The sequence below is a fragment of the Dermacentor variabilis genome, chromosome 1 (genome assembly GCF_050947875.1).
Source record: "Dermacentor variabilis isolate Ectoservices chromosome 1, ASM5094787v1, whole genome shotgun sequence".
Lineage (NCBI taxonomy): Eukaryota > Metazoa > Arthropoda > Arachnida > Ixodida > Ixodidae > Dermacentor > Dermacentor variabilis.
In genome coordinates this window covers 175,983,847-176,011,542 of record NC_134568.1, presented here as the reverse complement: position 1 = coordinate 176,011,542, position 27,696 = coordinate 175,983,847, and the positions used below count along the sequence as shown (strand labels likewise).

General features: G+C 42.7%; 1 protein-coding gene and 1 long non-coding RNA gene across 2 annotated transcripts in view; one reads left to right on the top strand and one right to left on the bottom strand.

Moving 5' to 3' along the window:
- The window catches only part of LOC142588395 (uncharacterized), a 71,676-nt gene extending 52,785 nt beyond the window's left edge, over positions 1–18,891 (bottom strand). Inside the window, exons 1-6 of the mRNA XM_075700043.1 lie at positions 18,780–18,891; positions 18,171–18,355; positions 16,948–17,042; positions 12,865–12,996; positions 10,224–10,335; positions 519–582 (exon numbers count right to left, since the gene is read on the bottom strand). Of these exons, the coding sequence (XP_075556158.1) occupies positions 519–582; positions 10,224–10,335; positions 12,865–12,996; positions 16,948–17,042; positions 18,171–18,295 (528 nt within the window). The 5' untranslated portion in view covers positions 18,296–18,355; positions 18,780–18,891. The remainder of the gene's footprint in view (positions 1–518; positions 583–10,223; positions 10,336–12,864; positions 12,997–16,947; positions 17,043–18,170; positions 18,356–18,779) is intronic.
- A 156-nt stretch (positions 18,892–19,047) lies between these two features.
- On the top strand, positions 19,048–27,696 carry LOC142588400 (uncharacterized). The gene is made up of 3 exons (XR_012829715.1): positions 19,048–19,310; positions 21,632–21,662; positions 27,428–27,696. It is a non-coding gene; the product is annotated as an uncharacterized LOC142588400 (long non-coding RNA).

Genomic DNA, 27,696 nt, shown 5'->3' with positions numbered 1-27,696 from the left:
TCTTGCAGTAGAACACTCCTGAAAGGGCACGGAAAAACTTCCAGCATATAACCAAACTTTGCTATGTGACCTGGTGAGGGGCTCTTTGAAAAATCCCAGGTGGTTCGAATTTATATAGAGCCCCCTACTACGGCGTACCTCATAATCAAATCATAGTTTTAGCACATAAAAACTTATTTAATTTGTAGTATAATGAGCAACTAGTTGTCTTTTTTTATGTCAGAATCAAACTTTCTGCATGTGACAGTTTCCTGTAAAGCCCTGGACTGGAACGGCGACTATTCGGAACCAGCTTGGAAACTACAACCTACAATGCAAACTGCTGGTATTAGTCATTTTTTTTCATAGGATTATTTTGCCAAACAGACTCTCCTTCTAGGGCAAACACATCCATTGTAATCCTTCCAGCTTTCGAGGTACAAAGATTACACATAGCTACTAATATGATTACAATAAATATCTTGAAATGTTTAATTATGCTCTATACAGGAAGCTACATAGAATAAATATCCTCCTACCTGAGTGATGTCATCATTATGAGAGTCCCAGTAGCCACCGAGGATTTTGTTGCTCCTGAAATCCCTGAAAATGAACAATGCCATGTATTTACACGGCTATTCACTGATAAACGATCATGTAAAATGACGCCCAAAAAGAAAAATCAAGCATGAACTTTCGTGACACAGATTTCATAAAAGGGCACAATTTGTTTTCACATATAAACAAAGGAGCCTTGTATATCAAAAATGAATGGCAGCAGGCAGTGGACCAAGTATGAAATCTTTGCTTTGTTGCACAGCATTCTCACACAAAATGCACAGCCTATATGGCAAGCATACAGCTGCCCATTTTCTTAAGTGCACTGAAGATGTAGAGAATAGCTGTCACTAGATAAGGCGAAGCTCCTTGTTTTCTTGATCAGGAACACAAAATGCTTAACCTGCTTTTGAGCCAATTTCTAAATTTTAGTTATAAATGCTGTAAGCAGGCACGCTGTTTCCGCAATGATATGCACAGAAGATATCTGCAGCCAGATTTGCATTTCAATGCTCCACAGTAAAGAATAAGAAAAACATGCAAACGCAATATTTGGTCTAAAGATTTTTAGCACTGAAATACATTTATTGGTCCTTGATATAATAAAGTAAGAGTTTGTTAATTCCATCTTCATGGGACTGGAAAGGATATCTGAATTATACAATTTTTGAATAAGCAAAGACATTTTATTTATTTAGCATGGATCACCATTACATTACTCATCATCAATCCCCACATGAAGGCAATTGGCTGGCTACGGTTATGGTTTGCCCCGCCAATCATTATTATCATAGGAGGGTTAGCAGACCTCCATAAGGCTGTAAAGTAACAACACTGTGGGATATATCCCGACCAAGGTTGCACTAAAGTGTGTGTGTGTGTGTGTGTGTGTATGTATATATATATATATATACGAATTTATTAAGAGGGTTTTTCTATTTTTATTCCATTTGTTTTCAATATTTTGCATTCACAACCTAGTTTATTTCAGAGCAATTCAGGAGTAAAGATGTGGAGTTTTGGGGTACCAATTTCATTTTTGAAACAAATCATTAATACGTATCATCTCTGTTAATGGAGCCATTAAAAGGGCACTAAAAAGAAACACTAAATAAGTTAGACTAGTAAGTATTTGTTCAAAACATTATTCTTGTTAATTTTGTGTTAATAGGTTGTTTATTAAAAAGGGAATGAAGGTCAAATTTTATTTATTAAATTTAGTGCTGAAACCCCAGTGCCAGTACATCAATGTGACATCACAGATTTGTTTATTTTTTCTCCCTCCTCCGTACTTGAGTCATTGTGACTCAGTAAATGTTCTTGAAACTTGCTAAGTTAAATGTCTGGCTTCCCCAAATGCAATGTTGTCCATTCTCACTAATAAATTGAACAGGACCTTGGTGCGTAAATTTCCAAGGCAGCGTTGCCACTTGTCTTTCACTTTTACGTCTTTTCTGGCTTAGCCTTTTCTCATGTTAAGAGCGGCTCCTTATTGCAATAGTAATTACATGGACACTCACAGCCCATTTCCTCTTTCACCATGTTATCCTCAATTAAGTCCAAGTGCAAGGAGAGCGAGTGGCCAGCACGCCATATGTAGTAGGTGTGAGGGCAAGCATGCAAGGGCAAGCTGAGTAAAAAGGTGGCCTGATGCATGCCATCTTCCAGCGTGCCCATATGTTGGAGGTCACGCGATCAAGCACACACACTAGAGAATGAGCACGCATCTCCTCCTCTAGCCCGGCAGTGGCTGCACATGGCTACCCGTGCAATGTATGTTGGAGGTCATCTGTGACGGGTACCAGGCGAAGGGCAAGCATACAAGGGCAAGCCGAGATGGCTGGTGGCTTTATGCACACTGTCTTCCTATGTGCCTAGTTTTGCACGTCGCGTAATCCAGTTTTCGAGATGCGGCACAGCTGAAATGGTGAAGCAAGCAGCAGCATGACACGTTCACTTTTCAAAGTCCCCATTTCTGCTGCTCATCAGCAAACGCTCACAGTTATCAAGCGAGATCTGTTCATGTTTTTTGTCTATGGGCGTGACATCATGCTTGTTTAGTTAGCGAATGTTTATTGCAATTTATACAGCCTATAAAACTATGAAACTTACTTTGCGTATTTTTTTACACTCTGCCATCACTATCAATGCTTCATCATTCAAGTGAAACAGCTACTTCCTTGGCATTGCAGAAGAGTTATTTACTACAGGGATGGAAGCAGTCAATGAAGTCTTGGAGAAGCTCTGGGAGCAGCAAATTTGGCACATTGGAGCAGGTTTGGAGCATGAATTGTCCGTTTTGGAGCAGCTTGGTAAAGGTCACTATGAGTGAAATACAGGCATATGAAGAAAAGGTGTTTCTTATTTGACTATGTAGAGCACTTTTAGATTATGACAGATCTGGGGAGGTACTTGTCCACCTTAGTGGACACGTCCATTTCGTCTGCTGCTGAAGTTCTGATTGGCTGGGCTTCACTGGGCAACCGCAGCAACCAGGCACAACAGCCAATCAGCCCTTCAGCAGCAGACAAAATGGACATGTCCACTAGATGAACTCTTACAGAATGCCTCCCCAGTTCCGCGGAAGCCTGCAAGGCGAGTAAAATTCATCACAGGAAAAAACTGTCATCCACCCGACGGTAGCATGAAGCTCCAAAGTAAACCCATACAGGTTTCTCAGAAACCACCATTAAATTACATACCGGATGTGCAAACTAACTGTGGCCAAGAAAAAAATAAGCGAGGGCTTTCTGTGAACAGCACTCACTCTATGTTGATAGGCTTATGTTAATGCTAGTCATATTTCTTTCTTCATTGTGGGCAACTAATACTTAATTTTAATGAACTAACATTCCTTACCTTACTTATTCAATAAGGTGCTAATACAAAGGTTGTGGAAAACTCTCTCACAAAGTTTCCCATTGCTAAATTAAGAAGTATGAAGAAATGAATGGGGAGGAGGCAAATGCACTACATGGGGCTTTTTGCAGAAGAAATGCAGCCTATGGCAACCAGTCACTCGTGCCCTAGAGTATTAAAGGAGTACAGGTATACTTTTGCCTCACTTTTTCTTTTATTAAGTAGCTGCTTAACCCATAATCATGGTATAAGGCCCAAAATCCTTAAGTGTGCAACAAATCACTAATTACAGCCGAATGTTGTACATACATACCTGGCAGGAATGCAGCATAACTATGCACTAAACAAGAGTATACACACCAACAAAATACAAACTTCTGTCTCTTTATGTGCACAGTCGCCAAGAAAGAAATGCGATGCCACAGCATATGTTTACTAACATATGTCCCAAAATTCCATTCTGCGACGTATTGTCTATCTGTGCTGTCTCATTCCGCAACAACGAAATTTCCACAAAAAAGAATTTTTTCGCGTTCCCCGCTGATTTCATTATTGCAAGGTTCAACTGAAGTACAATATTCAGGAGCATCTGCGCGCATATTTTCATGCGGTTCTAAATTATCTTACAGCTGACACCATTCCATTAAAGGGCTCCTCACCAGGCCACCTAGCAAATTTCTGTTACACGCTGGAAGTTGTTACATGCCCTCTAGAGAGCGTTCTGCTGGAAGAAATTCTTCATTAATAGCCAAGATATAAATATTTCAGTGCCATGAACCCATGATTTCAGGAGGCGAGGGCCACTGCCAAGAGAGACACTCTCTCCACCTGCCCCGTTTAGCCTCTGCAAGCAAAATTCCTTCCCTGCGTTCTCCCATAGTAGAGCTCGTGGAACAAGTGACAAGTCACGGGCCCCGCCTTCCTTTCTTACTTTCTTTTCCCTCACTTTTTTTGCTTCGCGGCGTACTTCCACGGATGGCGTCGCGCACATGCTGTTGCGTTTGTCTCATTTCGCACAGCAGGCGAGACCAACTGACTAACAGTAAAAGTCAGTGCTACGCGAATACTGAGGCAGACAAGCAGTTCATAGAGCATGATCGCGCGCTGGAACACGGTAGAAAATTACACATTTTTGATGTCTGCAGGCGTGACTGCACAACGTGGGAACAAGCAGACAAAAGAGAAGTACATCCAATGTGTCTACCAAGTTGGTGTCTACGTGGTGGTGACGTTGAAGAACACAGTAGCAATACTGTGAAGGACAAAACTAACTTTTATTGGGCGAACCTGTGCACACAAAAACAGGCTACACTTATAGCACAACGATAGCGGCGAACACGGTCGGCGATCGGCGAAAATCTCATCAGCGGGTGCAGCGCGTCGGCTTTTATACAGTAGTCATCGAATGTTCCAGACTAATCGTTGGGACCCGCGTGCCTTCCACAAAGTTCTACACCATTCGCGTCAGGCGATGAAATCAGATAACACAAGGTTCGGCGACAACAGACAGCGGATAGAAGGACCGATAACTTTCCAGAAACTTCGGATACATGCAGGCGCGTCCCGCGCTGTGCGATAAGATTTGTTAGGCGGCGAAACGTGGTCACCCGATAAATATAAGTACACATGTCAATATGTACTGTGACCCGTGACAATTGCCCCTTCCCACGCTTGTTATGCTCACTGCAATACTTTCGCGTATGCTTCACGGTGTAATATTGATGTACTAAGACGAAGTTGCCTTTTGGGAACCAGCATCATATGCAACACGCCGAGCTTTCCGAGCTTCGAAGCCAATTGTGAAGACCACAAAGGCGGAGTCAGTGCCATTGCTGAAAGCGGCGAATTCTTCCAATGAAACACATGGCACATAATGGCAAGAAGCTTAATAGTGAACGTCGAAGCAGCTAGGACTAGCGTTGCTGCAGTAGTGGCTACAGCTGCCAGCAGATCTGCGTGCGAGTGCCGGTTCGAGGTGGCGAGGTAATCAAAATGGCGGCAGTGGTGGCTTTGATTATAATGCCCTTTCAGACCTGCGGTCACGGCAAAAAGTCCGGAAAATCAGACGGCGAAGGGTTCTTGCATCTGAAATTTCAGACATTCTTACACATAGGCTTTATGGGGTATGTGGTTGTGCCGCAAAGCTGTCCGAATTATCGGGCATCCGGAAAGTCTGTTGATGACTGGACATTGGCAACTCCTTCAGCAGACTACACCGTGTCAAAGACAATTCGTTACAATTCCTCTGTTACTCGAGCCAGCATTACCACAACTTTCGTTTTCTTTCAATAAATGTACATCTAATTTTCCCTGATAGAAGCAGAAATTCCCCAAATTTTCCCTGAGCATTTGCAGACTATTCAAAATCCCTGAGAATTCCTGGTTTTCCCGGTTAGTAGCCACCCTGTACGTCTCTTTTGCTGCGGTGCAAAAGTACAGACATTCAGTTCGTGTGTTTTATTATTTAACTTTAATTTGTCTACTGAAGCAACAGATTACACAAATAACAGATGTTGCTTAGAATAATTCTCAAAGTCACGTGTCATTATGAGCAACGTCACAGCATTGCCATGTACCGTATTTACCCGCGTATAACCCGCCCCTGCGTATAACCCGCACCCCTAACTTTGAACTCGGCGGAAAAAAAAAAAAAAAAACTCGCGTATAACCCGCACGTTTACCTGAAAAAAAAAAAAAATGAGCGCTAGAAAGATGCAACTCACACTCAGTGATCATTTCGTTTTCAGAACATTTATTCAAACGACCGCCACCACGTCACTGGTTATCCGATTCTTAATCGACGCCGCTCTCACTACTGCCATCCGAGGCTTCATCGCCACTCTCAAAGACGTAGTCGTCCTCGGAACCATCCAGACTATTACTGATCGCACATTTTTTAAAGCTTTTGCGCACCAAATCGGCCGGTATCGCTTTCCACGCATCCACGATCCACTGGCACAGCAATGGAATATCAGGCCTTCGCACGCGTCCCGTCGGTGTGAGGGCGTACATGCCGTCGGCCATCCACTGGGCATACAGCCGCTTCACGTGTGCCTTGAACGGCTTGTTCAGGCACACGTCGAGTGGCTGTAGCATGGACGTCATGCCGCCAGGTATTATGACGAGGTCGGTGCTGGTCTCGGCAAGGCGAGCCTTCACCGCATCAGTGCAGTGGCCTCTGAAGGAATCTAGTACGAGCATCGACCGGCGTGCCAGCAAGGCACCTGGTCTTCGCTCCCAGATTACTCGAAGCCAGTCACCGACTAGGCCACTGTTCATCCACGAATTTTCTTCCGCACGCACAACGATTCCTGGGGGCAGTGGAATGCTAGGTAGCGTCTTGCGTTTGAAAATCACATACGGGCGCAGTTTCGTGCCGTCAGCCAAAGCGCATAGCATGACTGTGCAGCGCAGCTTGGCATTTCCGCCGGTCAGCACGCTGACTGATTTGGAGCCCTTTTTTTCCATGGTCGTGTCCATCGGCATCTCAAAGTACACAGGTGTTTGATCAGCATTTCCCACCTGAGACAGCAAATAGCTGTGCTCCTTCCGAAGTGCGATCACATATCGTTGAAAGTTCAACAACTTTTCCTCGTAGGCTTCAGGAAGCCGCTGGCACATGGTTGTTCGCCGCCGCATAGAAAATCCATGTCTTCGCATGAAGCGCTGAAGCCATCCACGGCTTGCACGAAACTCACGTGGAATGTTCAATTCCCGGGCCAACTTCAGGGCTTCCATTTGCGCCATCTCAGTCGAAACAGCGTGGCCACGACTTCTCTGCTCCTCAATGAACTTCGCAAGCTGCGTCTCGAGGTGGGGGTACGCGCCAGTCTTCGGACCCCGAAACGCTCGCCTGTTCCGGTTCGTTGCTTCGAGACTCTCTTTTTTCTTCCTCCAGTCGCAAATGCACGACTCGTCGACGTCATGCTGTCTTGCAGCAGCTCTGTTGCCGATTTCTTCGGCAGCGGCTATAATCTTTAGCTTCTCTTTCGCTGTGAAACACTGCCGTCGAGTCGCACTCATGATGCCAAAACAAAGCAGGCAAACAGTGCAAACTGGGGTAAGTACACTAAACAGCGCCTAACGCGAGGCTCAACAATGCTGGCCTTTCGTTGGCCCTTCATCGGCTTGACAAGCGTCGATGACGATGGGGATGGCGGACTACACGGGGAGGCCGCCGCACATTGCGGTGAAGCCGACCCCCCCCCTCCCAAGGAAAAAATTCGCAGATAACCCGCACCCCCACTTTTTAAACGCGTTTTTTCACATTTTGGTGCGGGTTATACGCGAATAAATACGGTATGTAGGCGCACTTGTGCTATATATGTCAGCGCTCCAGCTGGGAGCGCGGTGCCCGCGTGGAGAAGGGCAAACTACCGTATTTAGTTGCATAACGATTGCACTCGCGTAATGATCGCACCTCTAAATTTTGTCGTCAAAATTCAATTTTTTTTCTTACCCGTGTAATGATCACACCCTGAACTTGTTGCAGCGATATGTCATGTGCCAAGTCTAGCTAATGATGATTGCGCTTACCTTCTGTCGAATGCTAAGCGAACTACTCTTGAAGACATACCAAGCGGTCTGCATGCACCCAACATTCTTAAGCAGATGCCCCTTTTCATTCCTTTCATCACTTTCCGCACTTCCACGAAAAAAAAGCTACAACCAAACTTGGCTCGGCTTCATTATTTGTAGGCTTCATAATGGTTTTGGTCAACAACAACAACATAAAGGGCGCCTTTCAATTCTTCTTGTCTGCACTCGTGGGCACGCAACAAATCGCGAGCCGCAACGATAGTGGGCACGTTTACACTGATATGTTAGAAGTGTACCCTATTCATTCGCCGACGCTTGTAACGCAGCTAAGATATTCGCCCACCCTTAGAGGAAACGTGCCATATTAGGATAGCAGTGAAGACAAATGCCGCAGTTTCCGCAGCATGCCCACCATATGTTTTTATGTCACTGGCAGCTAAGCGCGCCCATCTCTGTTTCTGTCCCCTCAAAGTGGACATGGCTACATTATTGTCACAAACTTGCCGATACTAACGATATTATTAATTAGTGATACGGAAGAAACTGTTTCAATGTACGTAATGTACTCATGAGAAGAAAAAAAATAAGTGTTTGGCGTGTTCGGCTTGCTCCGCTGGCCGTCATTTTCATTTTGGTGTCCCGCACTGACAGCGGCAGCCGCCTGCTTGTCATCCCGCAGCAAATGCAGGATGAAAAAAGAAAATGTTTCTTTTCGTGGGAAATTTAACCCGCGTAATGATCGCACCCCTTAATTTGCATCAATTTTTTTTACAAAAAAGTGCGATCATTATGCAAGTAAATATGGTATGTTCGGTTTGAAATTTTAGCTCTTTCCGCAGAGCATAGCGATGTAATACTTAGCAGACACAATCGTTAGCATGCATTGTATGCATGGCGCTTGTCAGCTCAAAATGGCCAGACCTGGTGAGGCGCCCTTTAAGTAAAGCAGCAGAAAAGCTTTCTACTGCTTTACTGGCCTTGTGACTAAAAAACTGGCGTTGCAACTAAGGGGAACCAAGGGGCCCGATTTTCGTTGGCCACAATCATATGAAGCTAACAGACAAGACAATGACATGGAGGAAAGTATTGCGCAACTTATTAGTTTTAGTATTAGCCTAAGTTTCAGATTAAAAAGTCATGCTCTCGTGCTATGACTGGCATGACTGAAGCTCAGTGTTACTGCAGTGCTTCTGTAACACGAGGAGAAACAGTGCTGTGTTGTATAGTTTTTGGAAAACTGATTTGCTGAGCAAACTGAGCGCTTGTGGTGTCTTCTTCTCTCGTCCCTTGTCTATATTTTGCGCTGTTACTAGCAGGATGGAAAACCAACAAGCCCAAGCTGCTATTCTAGTGATTTGCTCTTGCATCCAGCGTGGAGGAGGTCAGCATATCAATGGAGCAGTTATGTCTGGATCCAATCTATTAATACAAGCAAGCTAGATATTCAGTCTACTGAACAGGAACATGTTCATTTGTAGTGAGAAAGTGTTGAACCAGTCTTACAATACATGGATCACTTGGTTGCATAATTGAAAAAAGGCCCAGAATGCAGCAGCAGGATGCTGTGCCTGCCAACAGTGGTAATGATGCTACATTTATGACAGCAAATGGAATGGCAATGAGTATTTATGTTGATGAGCTGTGCCAAACTGTTGTGCTGTCAGCATTATCAGTTTGTGCCGGTTTTCATAAGTAATGTGTTGCTTAGTGCCCAACCGTTTAGAAGAAGACAAAGGGAACAGATGCATGAGCAAAGCTGTGAACATGCAAGAAGTTAAGGCACATAGACAAAGCAAAGTGAAGGCTAAATGTGTAACACCATCATGGTACAACACTCAAGTTGGCTCTCGTATCTATCACATTCCATGTGCAACAGCAAGCAGAACAAGTAAGAGGCACGTGTTGTGTAGGTGTACTGTACATTCAGGTACCAGGTATCCCAGTGTATCTTCAAATTACAGTACACTGTTTAAAAGGAACCTCAAGGAACGAGGGATATTGGTTCTGTTTATCAGGAGTTCCATTTAACAGGAAATAGAGCTTTTGGTACTGCATGAATACAAAATGAACCAACTGCAAGGTTGGTGTTCCATTTAAACAGCAGTTTCGTTTAAGCGATTGCCATTTACCGAGATTCCACTGTACCAATACTTTTCAATAGATAATGAATTTGCTAGATAGTTAGAACAGATAGTTCAGCCTGGCTAAGATCATTGCACCTTAGCAGTCAGTAGTTAACAGCGTTCGAAAACATGCAAACTGCAAAAATGGTTGCATAAAGAACTTACCAGAAAAGTAGGTATGAATTCTCATCGTAGAGGTCCGTGCCAGCACACAAAAACTGCTCGTTGCAGTTGAAGTCAAAGCATGACAACGGCTTCACCTTCCCCTCTGTGTTGGCTGCACATGCCCCCATCAACAAACCAGCATTCTAGAGGTGCACATTTTTCAAGAGGAGGAAGAGCATGAGGCAGCCAAAGCATGCTAGAGATTTATTTAATTAAAGCCATCTGAAGAGCACCTTGTTTGTACAAGAAGATGCAACTGAACAAAAGTTTTCAAGCACAATACCAATCTGCGGCTTATCACACAGGTTAACTGCATATCTGTGCCATTTTTTTTTAACCCCTGCTCTATCAATCCAGAATTCGGTCTGCCATAAGTATCACTCACTGCCAGCTGTTCATAGGCATAGCAAGTCCAAAATTATCAGCACAATGCAGGAAGGCTGCACAAATTTGCTTCCTCCTATTACCTAAGCTCTTTTCTGCAGAAGACTGAGTTAAACTTGGTGCATGGTTTCCTTCAAGGGTACTGTAGTGAAAAATCCTGTCCAAAAAGTGATTCCTTTAGCTGGCTTTCAGAAAAAAGAAAAGCAAACTTCTTGTAGACTGCAAGCTTGGCTTTGTAGGCAAACAGACCAAACTCTCCAAGTTGCAGCTCTGCAGCATGTCTCATTACATGTCTAATTTGTCGCAGAAAAAGATTAGAGAGCTGTTTGGTTGACTGTGCATTTTCAAATGAACTACAATTTCTTCAATCAGCCAATGTTTAACTAGACCCAGTCAATCCTTGACACAACCTGCAACTTCAAAAAAAAAAAAAAAAAAAAAAAAAAATCGGGGGTGGCATCGAAGTCTCACAATGTTTTCTGGTTAATTAAAACCTATGCTCCCAACAAAAATGGCCTAGTTCTATTTCAGAGTGCAACGTGCCAACCAAAGACAACTCAGCATTTTCCTTTTTAAGTCCCTTAAATGCTTACTGATATAGACAAATGTATAACAAAAAAGAAAGAGGAGAGGATGCCTTCACACAGCTAAGCCAAAAAAACATACTAATGTAATCAAGCATGGTACACTTGTAAAAATTGGGCTCTGCAACACAGAAAATAAGCAGGCTGTGTTTCAGTGTTGCGATGAGGGCAAAAATTAATAATTGGGCTGATGGACAATTAGCACACCTACAAAAATGCTTACACATTTGGTGTCAATGTTTTACCAATGTGACTAAGCCTACACATTTACTGCCAATAGTAATATCCAAAATCTGCCATGACTAACAAAAATTAGTATCACAGTTTACTTCTGTTACAGGACATTCGCGTACACTGATGCATATTTTTAACCTCAAGGGTCAGGCAGCAGAAATAGTTGTGAAAACTTCCAAGGTATCAGTTTAGAATTTTATCATGCCATGCCATAACTGCTGGCCTCATAGACACAGAGTTCTCATGAATGCCACTACAGGACTATGCAGCAATAAAGCGCAATGAGCTAACCAGTTACTGTTTTACAGCTACTTTGTACAATTACACTTTTGTCTCGAGAATCTGCACTGAATAAACCCACTTCCCTGCCACAATTGCCGCCACTGGTTTCAAGACCACCATACAACATATATACTTTTGCTGGTCATTACTGCATCTGACCACTCTTTTCTGTAATGCCCTTAATCATTACAAGCATGTCAAATAATCATGCTCCTTTTTCCCATGAATTGATAGTCATTGATTCTATGTGTTTCTGACGTGTGACTAAGTACTTTTCATTTGCTTGGCAATAAAACGAGACAAACTGGAACAAGTCTGCATAACTGATCAAGTGCAAAGCCAGTGCACACAACACATTCAAGTTTAACACCAGGAGCTTTAAGCTCACGTCAGAAATCATGCCAAACCTCAGCATGGAGATCAGAAGGAGGAGGATCACTAAAGGCAAACAATAAAACAATCTAGATTGTTAACCCTTCTACACTGCAATGATTGTTTTATGCTGAGAGATGACTAAGCTCCAGAGAAAATTGCAAGTGAAACTGCACAATTCCACAATGCTTGTGATGAATGCGGCGATTTATGTAAAAACCTTAAGCTGCGACTTTGGTATCCAAGGTCCTGCTTGCTACAGTTTGGTTTGAGTCAGCACACATACTCATGGGAGTGGGCACTGTTTTTGCAGTGACATTACCAATCCTGTTTTATTTTAACACCTTTCATGAAAGGAGAAATTCTCATAATTCATTTTTCTCTTACAGAAGTTTTGTCTCAGTAAAAGTAATGCTTAACACCTTGGGGCACTAATTTATCACTTTAGCTTGACTTAATACATGCCTTTAGTGTCCCTTTAAGGCCAATGCAATTTGGGGAATGCTCTAAAGACAACACAGGCAATAATGGTAGAAGAGCTACATGGCTGCCTTTCTGAAAGCCGTTTTTTGCATTGTTACTCGTTTCCAGGGATCATGCTACAGATAGCACCAAATAATGGCCCTGTCAGAACAAATATCTTCCATGGTTATTAAACAAAACTGATACACAGCCTGCACAGCCTAAGAGATAAACAGCAGGAAACACTACAGGAGGAGGCCAACTCCTGTGGTGTCCCCTTACTACAAGCACAAGCGTTACACACATAGCATTCAATCTCTCACCAACAAACTTGGAGACTGGGTGTCGGATGTTTCGGAGGTCCCACACACGGACGCTGCCGTCCCTGCACGAGTTGTACACCAGGTTCGGGTTGGAGATGCTAAAGCGCACCCCTGTCACCTCCTTCATCTTATCTGTGGATCAGTACCCCACGGATCAATGGGTGAGTGCTCCAGGTAGCCACAGATGACATGCCTTGCAACCACTCTAGTCACGTGTACTCGATAAAGGCACAGTCACGTGCGCTCAATCGAGTCTCCAGTCATTCTACACTAACCCACCTTGAATGCCAACGCTTACTCTGCAGTCTCCTATACAGCTCTATAATCTTCATAAAATGGGGCACTTGTCTTGATTCGACAACGCTAGCGAATCCCTCCAACAAAACCTAAAACCGCTTGCTTCATATAAGTGCAGTACTGCACACATTTGCTACACAAACCATGTAAACAGCTGACCTGACATAAATGATAACCATGCAACCTTGGCACAAATTTTAATATTACTAGCTGCATAACTCTGTCATGCAACATTGGACAAGTGCAGCTTTTGCACACTAGTAGTAGTTCGAAGCAATGTTTATAAAACCACTATAAGCACAAAAGTCAGCACATAAAGGAACCGAATATTAAAAGAGAAAATAGTGAATTGCAAGCTAGGTCATCAAAGGACATTCCAAGAACAATGGGTCAGTCAAGCAAAAAAAAAATTTTACGAAGGACAAATATTGCTATTAACTTGACTCACTCTAGCTTCTAGACGTAATGAGGTAGCAGTAAAGACAGCAACGTTTAGACTAGTTATGCACTTATTAATATTTCATTTCCCACACTAGCACTTCTGGAAAAGTGCCAGTGAAGCAAATTGCACTATTTTTTAATTTAACAGAAATGCCAGAAACTATCTTAAAATGCCTGTATTTCAACACAATGAAAAATAGTTTTTTAAGGTCAGAAACATTGGTTTCCCTACATAAGTAGGTTCAAGCAGTACTTTGAGGTAGTTTCTTGGCAGGAGTTTCTTGCCAGTTAAGACGTATAGACCAGCGACTACCTCATAGTCTGCTACTTATTCAGTTTGAGATTGCCATTTCCAGTATATGTGACAAAAAAAAAAAAAAAAAAAAAACTAGAGGCCATACTTCACTTATGTGCCTTTGAAACATTTCTTGAAAGGTTGGTAAAAGACTTTTCTTACAACTTCCCCATTCCCAATGACGAAAGCATAAAAGTCAATAATAAGTGAAGTGTCTTCAGCTTGCCTCAGTTTCATTGTCAGCTAGCTAGTGCTGCTGCAACTAGAGGTCGACAAAGTGACCCACATGTTAGGCACTATTTTATTCTTTGAGGTCTCTACTGAGTGCCTCAGCACCACCAGTGACCTAATGGATGCAGTCTACAGCATACAAGTAAAATTGAAATTCACTTTCGGGCCCCCCTTTACGGGAAACAAAAAGTTGCTAAAGTCAGCTTTTTTTCCTCTCGAGTCCAAGCGCACAGCGATTGAAGTGATGCCATACCATATTGCCAGGATTAGCACTATGCAGATTGGATTTATTTTTGCTGCGCTATTCAGGAACAGCAGAACACGACGCATACACTCTTGGAAGCAATATCTTCATATGAACAAGTCCGGCTTGTCCTCAGTAGATAAAGGGCTAATATTCAAAAGTCTTCACACTAGTGTACAAGTACACTAGCAGCTGAAGGGCAACTTGGCAATTTTTGCAATGTCAGCATTAGACATTCTGGGTAGCCGACTCATCGTCTGGCATGCATACACTGTTAGCATGCATAAAGGTGTCAAATTTCCATAAATACAAAACTATTTTAAATAATAATAAAAGCCGTACCTGAAACTGAGCCACTTGGTTTGTGTCGTAAAAAAAAAAACAGCAAAGATGCATGCACATGAACAAGGAAACATCAGGCCGACTGCTGGACAAGCAACTGAATGTAGTCCAGAAGTCCTGTTTGCTAGTTCTCTTGCATGGACATTTGTTTTTTGTTGGCTCGGTGGAGAGCTACAACTCTGCAACTGTGTAAAACTTTTTGCAGTAAAACTATTCAACAAATGAGCGTCTTTTTAGCTGGCAACCAAGTAACAAGCTAGACAACCCTATTCCACTCCAGGCAATGAGTTCTGATGGTAAGGAAGAGGTGCCAACAATGTCACTGCGTCTTCCGCATGGTAGCTTGTTCAGTACACAATACTAGCACCACCTGTCAACCCATCCCCGTTGACCACAAGAACTGCAAGTCAAAATACAGGCCTTGCTACAACTTCTCAAACAAACTACTTGGCGACTTGCGCCCCTCATACTATCTGCATGCCTCTGTCTCGATGTCAGCAACCACAGTGTAGCCAGCAGAAATTGCTCACATTGAGGGCATGGACCACGAGTCACAAGCCAATCTTTAAATTTTAAATGCGAAAAACTATGCATTTCTTAAAGATGATTTGACCAATCATTACAAAAGTGCCTAGAGGAACAAGAGAAGTCTAAGAACTGCAGACCTGAAAAAATTGCCAGGTTTGTCCTTCACAAGACTCAGGTGGCAACAAAAAAAGGCTAGAAATACTGCACAAGCATAACCAGTGCAACTGCACAAACAACTCTTATTAAAAAAAAAAAGCCAGCAGACCAAGTATCAGTAGTATTCACCAGTGTTCTTTGAATTCACCTTTTCCATAACTACATCAGTACAAACCCACAAAGCCTCAAACCACCTTGAAGTCTCTGCCTCGGTCCTGCGCACCTTCGCTTGCATCCCATTCTGCACGACCAACTTTTATGAGAAGTCTATAAGTGAAACCTCTAAACCCATACTCCACCATGGCTACATGCATGCAAAGACAGCAAAGACTTAATAAAAAAATCTCAGTGTTAAGCCTGTTACAACTTCACATAAGTTCAGCATTTCTTTTTTACAGCAATGAATAGCCACACAGAATGTGCAATAAAGGCTTCAAGCAGAGTGACAATCGTCCCTTCCAGAAGTGAGAATCACCCCTTCCAGAAGGTTTCAGAATATTACAATTTTACACAGACAAATATATTGTGTATTATGCTCCAGTTACAAAAGTGATATAGTGCTTTACAAACAGCAAACAGAATTGTTTTCGGATTCTCCATTAATGATAGTTACAAATACTGCTTTCAGTATGGTATTTCTTGGATAAAAATTCATAATTAAATTTCTTGATGTAGAGAATTTCCACCCTCATCTGTGATTCAAAAGAACAGCATTCTCAAGCACAATGGCATTTGCAGCACACTGTTCAGAAGCTCACCTCAACTGCACTCATGTTTCAAACACCATACGTTTAAAAAACATGCATGTGCTAGCAGGAATTAACACAAGGTAATAAGTTATCCCCCCATCCCTCCCACCCCAATGCATGTGGCAAGCAACACATGCTTCTCACAGACTTTAAATGTTACACGAGAACAATCAAAATTGATCTTGTTTTCTTTGTCAATTTTCGCTACTTATCTCCCCCTTTTTGTCCATCTGTTCTAAAATTTAAGGTCTAGTAGCTCACTTCCCTTTAATATATTTTGCACTGCAATATTCCATCTCTTCACTCTGTTTTCTGTATTGCACATGATTTGCACAGCTGAAAAGCAGAAAGAAGCCGATACCAGAAAATGTGGTCTTCAAGGGCAGGAACCAAAATGCACACTGCCGCGAGTGCATGCTTCAAATGATTTTGACAGAGCTGCAGCATATGCCGGGAATAATTATATACACCATGCTATCTACCAAGTCCACTTCTGTTTCAGCCATACTTTCATTGAGACCAGTCTGGATACCTCAAACATGGCAGAAAGTATAATGTGCATGGAATGTCTTGCTGACTTCACATGTCACAAGCTGCGAGAAATCAAAATGCATGTTTTGATTACTTCTTTAACACACAACACAAACCAAAGAAGTATTCGGAGTAAAAGAACTCTCATCTGGTCACTTCTTGACAATACAGCTATAACACACTATGGATTAATTCATAAACATTGCAGTATTACTCCACAATGTCACATGTGATCAAATACAGCAAAACAAGCACACACAAATACACACCTTGCAGAATGCCCTTCTGCATGAGGTACTCATCATACAGGTAAATGCTGTTGTCAGATGATGCTGCAGCTATTTTGTTGTTTGTGATGGATTGACTGCAAATTAAAAAAAAAAGAAAGACACAGACTGGCAATTAGAACAATTTCTACATTGTCAAGAACATGGGCCCAGATAGTATTGCCTGGTTTTGTTTACCATGATCATTATGCCTATGGAACAATTTAGACTGCGATTTCCTGCAGGAAGACTGGTGCATTTTAACATATTTATGTCAGCTATAGGCTAGTGTCTGCAATTATGGCTTCATTTTTGCACTAGCGGCATGCAGGCAAGATAAATGAAACATGTAGATAGATAAACTCACTCCTAGGGCAAGGCCCCCCCCCCCCAACTCTGAAAACCACCAAAAAGCAGCATGAAATGTCTCACTTATTCGAATTCAATTTTAACAGTAATAACAAGGAGTTTATCTGGAAAGCACCAATTAACCATTATCTCAAACATTTAACAACCTTCAGTGGTCAAAAGCAAAATGCACAACTGCTTCAGCAAGTTTTCAGAACATGGAAGCTATGGTTTTTTTACAGCATATACATGCAGCCCGGAATTGAGCATTGCACTCGTCAGTTGTATATGTGAGCTATGCAGTGCACATTGTTCCACACTATGTGGATATCGTCTTCGTGGAAACCATGTTCCGAAAAGCTTTGTGAGCTGAGCAACTGTACTGTACAAGTGAACTTCGAACACGTAGCGCCCCAAATAAGCAGAAATAATAAGAACCTAAGAATGATAGTTTATTAAACTACAAATTCTGGGCACCTGCCACGCTGACGGAAGGACTTTTCGGCAGAGTACTGAACGATCACGGGATAGACATGTTTGCACTATGGTTTGACACAATCATTTTGAATGCGCAGCGGTCTGCGAGTAGAAGTAATTCCACGGTGTTGTGACAAACCTTCAGATGAACAGTAAAAATGGGCAAACTGCGTTGCATAGGTAGTGTACAATAATCGTAAGAATTGTTCTCCAGAACGGAAAGTTACTGTATGCACGAGCACGACAAGCAGGCGACTGTTCGATTTGCCAAGCAGCCATGCTACTTCGTTTCACGAGACCTCACAAACTGCTAGCATTCCAGAACGCAGGAATTACGTAAATCACTTCGTACTAGCAAGTACCGATCACTGCAACACGGCCCCAGTTACAATATTGCTTACCTTAGTCCAACAACGTAGCTTGTGTCCTTGGGAAGATGTTTTATGGCAAAGACACCGAGTCGCTTGGTCGCCAAAGCCTTCAGATCCTTCATGGACATATTCTTCTGTGGCGGCTTCGAATCCATGTTTGCTTATTCAAAGCTGCACGTTTGTACTTTTTTATTTTTTTAGTATGGGATCAGGGTCTGGAACATGAGTGAATTGTAAGATCAGTACTAAATTAATCTCGACTCGTGAGATTACTGCCCCTAAGCCTAACGCCGGCAACGGAAAATTGATCAGAACGTTCCTCGAACTCAAAGGAGAAGGGCTGCACGTGCAGCTCTCGTGCGCAAGTCAACGCTCTTGCATTATTTTAGTCTTCTGTTCGCATCATTCATACAAAGCGGCCTAGAGCTTTTGTGTCACAACATGCTCCAAACCTGTCAAGAATTTGGCGGGGATCAGCAGCGACTAGATCTTGCACTACGATTTCACGTGCAGCGGAAAGTGGTTAAAGCTACGCAACAAGAAAGTTTCTAGGGTGCGTCACAATAGCTTGACGGAGATTTTCATTAAATGATGCTCGTGCGCAAAAATAATCAAAACACAAACGTAAATACTACTCACAAGCAGCTTTGTTTTCACGACCAGCTCTCACGACTTCGACGCCACCATTGCTTTCAAACAGAACAGAGATACTGCACAAATGGAAATAGCGACGCAGAGTGGTCACAACGGCTCTGTCAACTTCGTTTTCTTCTGAAGTCCACTAAATATACGAGCCTTTCTTTACATGCTAAAATAATATAAATGTTTGATTTTTAAATTTCTTCTTTTCCTAACAATATTTTAATAAAACAAACAAAACTGATAATGGCGTCCGACATGCATTGAAATCGGACGAGATCGATAATCACAAGGGCGCCGCCATGTTGCTACTCTCTGAATACGCGCAGGCGCAGATTACGAGATGTGATGATCCCGAACACTATCCACTGGAACTCCAGACCTGCCATAGACCTGCACTATGGTTATGGTGTACTGGAATAGGGTAGCGTGTCGTCCGGCGGCGAAAACGTGCCTCTTTTTGCGATGACGGCCGGGAGTGCTGGAGCACGCCGGTCTACTGAGTCATTGCTGGCAAGAAGAAAAATAGTGGTATGGTATAATGGTGCAACACAGGACCTCCGGGATTGGCAGTTATGGTTGTCGCGGAGGTCATGCATGTACAGTACTTACATACTTTATGTGCACGGCAAGCGCTGGGTTTTCAAATGTACTTTGTGCGTGCGCGCGTGCGTGTGCGTGCGTGCGTGCGTGCGTGTGTGTGTGTGCGCGCGTGCGCGTGCGTGCGTGCGTGTGTGTGTGTGCGCGCGCGCGCGCGCGTGTGTGTGTGTGTGTGTGTGTGTGTTGAGGTTCCTGCATAACGATCACAACAACTCCGGGCTGCTTCAGATCGGGCACATTGATAGCATTGGCTGTATTCTTGCCCTTCGGCGCCCTTTTACGGAGCGAAATATCTAAACGTTAGCGGCTGCATTCGTAACAGAGCAGTATTTTTTTTTCTTCAGTGAAACCTGGCGACCGCTTTTCTGGCTGATACAAAATTAAAGGAATCCCGTGCAACTGTCCAGGCACAGTGCAGGTGCTCTTTCCTGGCTTTTAATCCTTGTGTCTTTCGAAATATTAAAAACATATGCATGCTTACCGAACGGAACGAGCAGACGAGTGTTTGTCTTCTGCAACCGACACGATGAGCCATATTGGCTGAGCAGACGATCACGAACACGAACAAAATGGGCAGCAGGAAATTTGAGGCTTGCACAGTTTACCATATGAAAGACAACGGTGGTTTGTCATATCCTGCCTCCCCTCTGTACAAGTTTATGATCAACTTGGACAAAGATTTCATAGTTTGTTTTAGTCTTCTTGAGTTGCACGCAGACAGTGTTTTAGATGCTTTAGGTGCTGAGACAGGCTGCAGCATTAACTTGGCTGCGCTGATTACTTCGAATCCATCACAGCAGAACTCACTGCTTTCTACATCACAACCAGGCTACATTTCTTCACAAAAAGCGTGAATAAGTGTAATGAAAGAAGGCGCCAGGCATCAAAATATATTAAGCTCAGTTGATGTTCCTAGAACTCCATGCTACAAGGTGTTTTTGGTCATGTGCTTTAACAGTAATAGCTACTTATAATGGGATTAGACGCTCGGTGTTTAGGGAAGGTACACTTTAGGGTTCCTTTATAGCTGCGCTATTTTCATGGTGAATAATTAAAAAGAAATACTAACCTGGATTTTTTTCGAGCGTCACTCTGACAGTATGTGCTGAAGATGCGGCGGATTTCTTAGGAGCTAAAATTTCGGGGAAAATTGTGAGTTTGTATGTGCGCAATTGCATAGTCAAAATGAATTCATTCCGGGGTTTAATGTGTAAAACACACTAAGATCTAATTATTAGGCACGCAGTAAAGGGGGGGAGGGACACATGAATAATTTTGACCAACTGGGGTTTTATAACCGGCAACACGGACATGTTTGCATTTTGGCACTATGAAAGAGCAGCCAACGAGTCTATTATTTAATTCTACGCCCTCGGGGTTAGCAGCGCAACGCCGAAGTCGCTACACACTTTCCTGTGCACGCGATTTAAATGGAGTGGTAAATATAGTCCCACAGAAGCAAGGCAGGCCCAGATATTTTTTTATTTATTTATTTTTTATTTAACATGCTGTTAGTCCCACTGGGACTGTTACAGGAATGGATTTATCAGCAAGATACAGGAATACAGTACATTACAGTAATACGCCAGTTACACACCGAGTGGGCAACCAACACAAAATCAATACAGTCTGAACATGATCATCAGGTCTGGATTGTTGACAAGACTGACGAGGCTGCGAGCTCAGCGAACTTTTTCAAGGAATCCCGCGCAGTTATAGATTTATCTAGGCCGTTCCATTCTCTTATGGCTCGAGGGAAGAAGGAAAAGTAATATGTGTTGTTAGCACAAGAGTATTCATTAATCGTAAAGTCATGCTTGTGACGTGTTTCTCTAGAATGATTAAAACTAATGTAAGTAGCAGGATCCATGTTAAATGCGTTATGAATTAATTGATAAAGAAACTTGAGTCTGTGGAGCGTGACGCGGCTTGATAAGGTGTCTAGGCTTGCGTAGGAAAGCAGCTTTGTGGGAGAATCAGTGCGCCGGTATCTATGGTAGATAAAACGAACAGCTTTTCGTTGAACTTGTGCACATCTTTTTGCATATATGGAAACCAGACGACGTTTGCATATTCTAAGATTGGACAGATAAGGACTTTATATGCGAGTAACTTGGTATCTGAAGTCGCAAAGCGCAAGGTGCGCTTAAGGAAGTACTATAAACTGTTCATTGCTTTTTTGGTAATGTTTTGTACTTGGGTTTTAGAGCTGAGATTATCAGAAATAATCACACCAAGGTATTTCTTTTCAGTTACTGTTCTGAGAACGCCGTTGCCAGTACCGTAAGGGAAATTAAGTTTTGTTTTCTTATTTGTGACAGACATCACTACACTTTTTTCCATATTGATTGCCATTTGCCATGTATTGCATCACTTTATGACGTTGCCCAAAGCTGTGTTTAACCTTATTTGGTCTGCATGAGTGTTTATTTTTTGGTATAGCACGCAGTCATCCGCAAAGAGACGCACCTTCACATCAACGTGGTATGTTATGTCGTTTATGTATAAAATGAACAAAAATGGTGCTAGCACAGAGCCCTGCGGCACGCCAGAAATGACCGGAACGATATCAGAAGCATGGTCATTGTATTGCACATATTGTCGGCGTTCCGATAAGTAGCTGGCTATCCACCTCGTAACGGGACCATCGCCAAGTATTTTGTTTAGTTTGAAATTCAGTTTTGCATGTGCCACGCGATTAAAAGCCTTTGAGTAATCAACGAAAATTATATCAGTTTGACTTTGATGATTGATTCCCTCTGCGAGGTCATGAAAGATTTCTGCCAGTTGGGTAACAGTGGACAACCCTGCTCTGAAGCCATGCTGGTTTTGGTGAATGATGTTTTTAGTCTCAGTATGTTCTTTAAGAAATTTTAATAAGATGTGCTCAAGAATTTTACAACAGCTACATGTGAGGGATATAGGCCGGTAATTGGACGGGGACGTTACGTCGCCTGATTTGTGAATGGGCACAATTTTTGCTACCTTCCATTCAGCGGGCAGACAGCTGTCCTGAAGTGACTTAGAAAATATGAGGTAGAGATATTCACTGATTGGTTCGGCATAGCGCCTAAGAAAGCAGTTTGGAATTCCGTCAGGACCACAACTCTTTCTTTCATCAAGGTTCAACAACAGAGAAAGAATCCCAGGTACACTTATGACCGGAGCGCCAGAAAGTTGTGTAGACTCATTACTATAGCACGCTAATGTTCCTTAAACACCGTTATCGGCGGTGAATATCGACTGGAAGTAATTGTTAAATGAGTCAGCTTGCTGCTTTCCACGTGTAGGCGAACTAGCAGTAACATTCTTTCTGTTTAAATACCTCCAGAACTTGGCCGGCGAATTTTTAATGAAGTTGTTAAGTGTAGTGCCACAAAACCGTTTCCTAGCTTCGAGTACATTATTCTTTAATTGTTTTGTTAGCGAAATTATGTTGACCTTTAGTTCTAAGTTTGGTCGTTGCCTATTTCGTTGCCTTAACCTATTAATTTTTCGTTTCATGTGGATTATTTCTCGAGTAATCCACGGATTGTGCTTGCATGTTGCCTTCTTTTTCAAAGGGATAAAATTTGTGATGCAATGCATCACATGCTCTTTAAATTGTACCCACAAGGCGTCAACAGTTATGATACTCTGAACATACAAATCATAAAAATCATTAAATTCATGAATAAGATACGTCATAACAGCCGCGTCGTTCGCTCTGTTAAATGCGCGCACATATTTTGTCGGACCGCGCTGGCGACCCAAGTTTGGCAAGAACAGCGTACACAGTACCGTTTCGTGGTCAGAAATTCCTTTTGACACTTCAACTTTACAATCATCTATTCTGAAGTAGTTACTAACAAACACCAAGTCTAGTATAGAATTGGATAATCCTTGCGCACGAGTAGGCTCTCTAACAATTTGTACAAGTTCTAAAGTGAATAGGATACGATACATGGCATTACTTGTTGCATCAGTTGAGCTTAAAGTATTCCAGTTAACTAGCGGACAATTAAAGTCGCCAGCTAATATGATCATAGAGCCATAGACATATTTGTACATGTAATCAAACAGAAGATCCAAATACACAGTTTCAGCATTTGGTGGCCTGTAGACCGCGCCCACATTAACAGATTTACATTTCAAGTGAACTTTGCACCAAACCGCTTCTACATCAGGAATGTCAGGCATTTGCGTAAAGGGTAGATCACGTTTTAAGACCAAGGCCACTCCCCCACCCCTAGATTCCCTGTCTTTGCGAATGATGACATAGCCCGGGGGAACGATTTCATGATCTTGAACGCTATTGGCTTTATTGGCTATTGGCAATATTGGCTTTCGAGCAGTAGATGAGCAACAAGAAGCTCGGTGAATTGCCAACTGGCACAGGCGATACGAAGGGCGCAATGAAAGCGCCGGACTGTGCGAGAATACTCTAGCAGACGACATTGTCGATACTATAGTCTCGATGTGGCCTTCAAAATCTTCCTTTACACAATACTTTGTTAAATACAATCCTTTTCTGTTATAATGAAAGAACCATGTCCGTAAAAAACGCTTAATAATACGGACCGCCTCAAAAGCAGCGAATATGAGAGCAGCCGGTCTGCTAGAAAAAGTCGCAGTGGCGACACCTGGTGGCGTCAACGAAAAGAGGCACGCGCGCCCCTTTCCGGTCGTGTCACTAGGACGTTATTCTAGTACACTATACACTGCGCCCTTTCATACACCATACTTGCATTGCCCAGGGACGCTGCGAACATAGAGTTTCTCACTATGGCTGTGAAGGATGGATGGGTGGATGGATGTTATAAGCGTCCCCTTTGGAACGGGGCGGTGAGTTGCGCCACCAAGCCCTTGCTACTATGCTGCCTAATATCCTAAATAGGTCAACCAATGAAAAAAAAAAAAACGCTATGAACTACCACGTCCAAATTTTCTGATCCCCTATTGCGAACTGTGCTTTTGTGCGTCTCCGTCTTTTGTCGTTTCCCTACTCTTCTTCCACCAATCCTCCAATCGCCTCTTACTAATGTCTATTGCGGACCTGTTTGCTTTACCACTGCTCCCGCTGAACCCAAGGGCTTCAAGGAGGCGAGTGGTGCCTAAATCGACTGCTGGATAGACGTGCTAAAATGGTGCTGAAAAGCGCCCTCTGGCCTGAACTGGGTAGTACCAAAGGCATTGGTAGTACTAAGCTCGATCGTCTGCTTTGGAAAGCACGTTTACAATATGGGCCCGCCCCTTTCGAATATAGACCATATTCACACTATCAATCAGGTGATATAGAAATGTGCAGAATATAACCAACCCTTATATATAGCTTTCATTGATTACGAGAAAGCATTTGATTCAGTCAAAACCTCAGCAGTCATGGAGGCATTGCGTAATCGGGGTGTAGACGAGCCGTATGTAAAAAATACTGAAGGATACCTATAGCGGCTCCACAGCCACCGTAGTCCTCCATAAAGAAAGCAACAAAATCCCAATAAAGAAAGGCGTCAGGCAGGGAGATACGATCTCTCCAATGCTATTCACAGCGTGTTTACAGGAGGTATTCAGAGACCTGGATTGGGAAGAATTGGGGATAAAAGTTAATGGAGAATACCTTAGTAACTTGCAATTCGCTGATGATATTGCCTTGCTTAGTAACTCTGCAGGGGACCAACTGCAATGCAGGCTTACTGACCTGGAGATGCAAAGCCGAAGGGTGGGTCTAAAATTAATCTGCAGAAAACTAAAGTAACGTTTAGCAGTCTCGGAAGAGAGCAGCAGTTTACGATAGGTAGCGAGGGGAATACATCTACTTAGGACAGGTAGTGACTGCGGATCCGGATCAGAGACTGAAATAATCAGAAGAATAAGGATGGGCTGGGGTGCGTTTGGCAGGCATTCTCAGATCATGAACAGCAGCTTGCCATTATCCCTCAAAAGAAAAGTGTATAATAGCTGTGTCTCACCAGTACTCACCTACGGGGCAGAAACCTGGAGGCTTACGAAAAGGGTTCTACTCAAATTGAGGACGACGCAACGAGCTATGGAAAGAAGAATGATGGGTGTGACGTTAAGGGATAAGAAAAGAGCAGATTGGGTGAGGGAACAAACACGAGTTAATGACATCTTAGTTGAAATCAAGAAAAAGAAATGGGCATGGGCAGGACATGTAATGAGGAGGGAAAATAACCGATGGTCATTAAGGGTTACGGACTGGATTCCAAGGGAAGGGAAGCGTAGCAGGAGGCGGCCGAAAGCTAGGTGGGCGGATGAGATTAAGAAGTTTGCAGGGACAACATGGCCACAATTAGTACATGACCGGGGTAGTTGGAGAAGTATGGGAGTTGCCTTTGCCCTGCAGTGGGCGTAACAAGGCTGCTGCTGCTGCTGATGATGATGATGATGAAGTGGCCCTTAAAGTGTGCACAAACTTCATATATTGTTACCAATACATGGCCCATCAGCATTTTTGGTTTAGTCGCAAAAATAAAAACAACGAAATGCACAGTGTATTGGGCCATTTTGTGTGCGTTTCAAGCTTGCTGCCGGCCAACTCTGCCAACACATCCTGATAATGTCTGCAATTGTTCATTGTTGGGACTTAGCTGAATCCTACGTCCCATGGATGCCCACGGGACATCTTTCCTAGGATGTGGGTTGTCAGGATTTTTTTGTTTATGTCTGTGGGATGCGCATTGTCTGGGATGTGCTTGAGCTTAAATTATAAACAGCACCGTTGTGTGATTGATACAGCCCCCTTCTCCAATTGGCCTTTCTTGCACAAACTGTTTTGGTCAGCTATGTCTATTTGCACTTTGCCCAGTTGGATAAGTTAGTTATATTTTGTTAGCTATTTCAGTAAGTTAGGTATTAGTTGTTAGGTTAGTGTAGTTAGTTAATTCTATTTGATTAATTATTATAGTTATGTCGGTTATAAGTTTAGTTACTGTGTAATCTTTTAGTTCAGTCAGATAACTTAGTTAATTAGTTCGTTAGCTTTGTTAGTTTTATCAGTTAATTTGAAATGTTAGTTGATGCTTTTAGTTTTCTAGTTAGATACGCAATTATTCCGGTTAGTAACCTTACTAAATTAGTTTAGTTACATAATAATCATTAATTGAATAGTTCAGCTAGTTTTGTTACTGTAGTTTGTTACATTACTTATTTGTTTGGTTAATTAAATATAAAAAGGGTATTTGTTTAGTTATGTAAGCTATTTAAAGTTATATTTGGTCAGATAGGCTAGTTATTGTCTAGATGCAGAATAATATTAAGGTGGGATCTGAAATCACAATTTTTACCAAAAATAACATTTTTATATTTGTATTGTTTTGGTTTTCTCTACTAATAAAGAAGCTTCTCCCAATTTTGACTGCTATCTGCACTGTAAAAAAGAAGAAAATAATTTTTTTTTTACATGGCAGTGCATGTGCTTGCTATTGAAAGCATCCGTGGAGGCTGTCGTCAAAATGTGGTTGCAGAGCACGAGAGAATGGATGCAGAATGAATGCAGTCACCAAGAATATTGTTTATTGTGCTTTTTAGTCACAAAATACCTATTGAGGCTGCAGCGTAAGGTGCTTAAACACAGATTGGGGGATTACAATCAAAACACAATTGGCGAATACTTGGGAGTACAATTGGCACAAAACCCTGGTTGATGCTGGCAAGCCATCTGTGCCAACAACCCACCATCCAGCGTCAGTAAAAATTAAATTATGGGGTTTTATGTGCCAAAACCACTTTCTGATTATGTGGCACGCCGTAGTGGAGGACTCCAAATTTCGACCACCTGGGGTTCTTTAACGTGCACCTAAATCTAAGCACACGGGTGTTTTCGCATTTCGCCCCCACTGAAATGCGACCGCCGTGGCCAGGATTTGATCCAGATACCTCGTGCTCAGCAGCCCAACACCATAGCCACTAAGCAACCACGGCGGGCAGCCAGCGTCAGTAGAAACACTGCCAATAAGTTAGTTCACAGGCTTAGTAAGCCAGAGCTCCTTCAATGATGTTTGATGATGCAGACACAAAATTAAAATTAATAATTCAATGTGTTAGTGTAGGAGAGGTGCCAGAAGACAGAGTTTGTATCCCCGAGAACCATGGAGACTGCAGCAGCCTTGGCTGTGCTACAGTTCAATGAGGGTGCACGCAGCATCAAGAGGGTACTCGAGAAGCTGGAGCTGGATTATGGAGTCCAGATGAGGAAGCACGTCTAGCAAGCAACAAAAGGAAGCATTTCACAAGCATGGACAATGGTGCTTTACAGCGCTAAAGCTTAAAAAAAGATAGACAGCTTGAAGCGACTAACATCATGTAGTGCGATATTGAA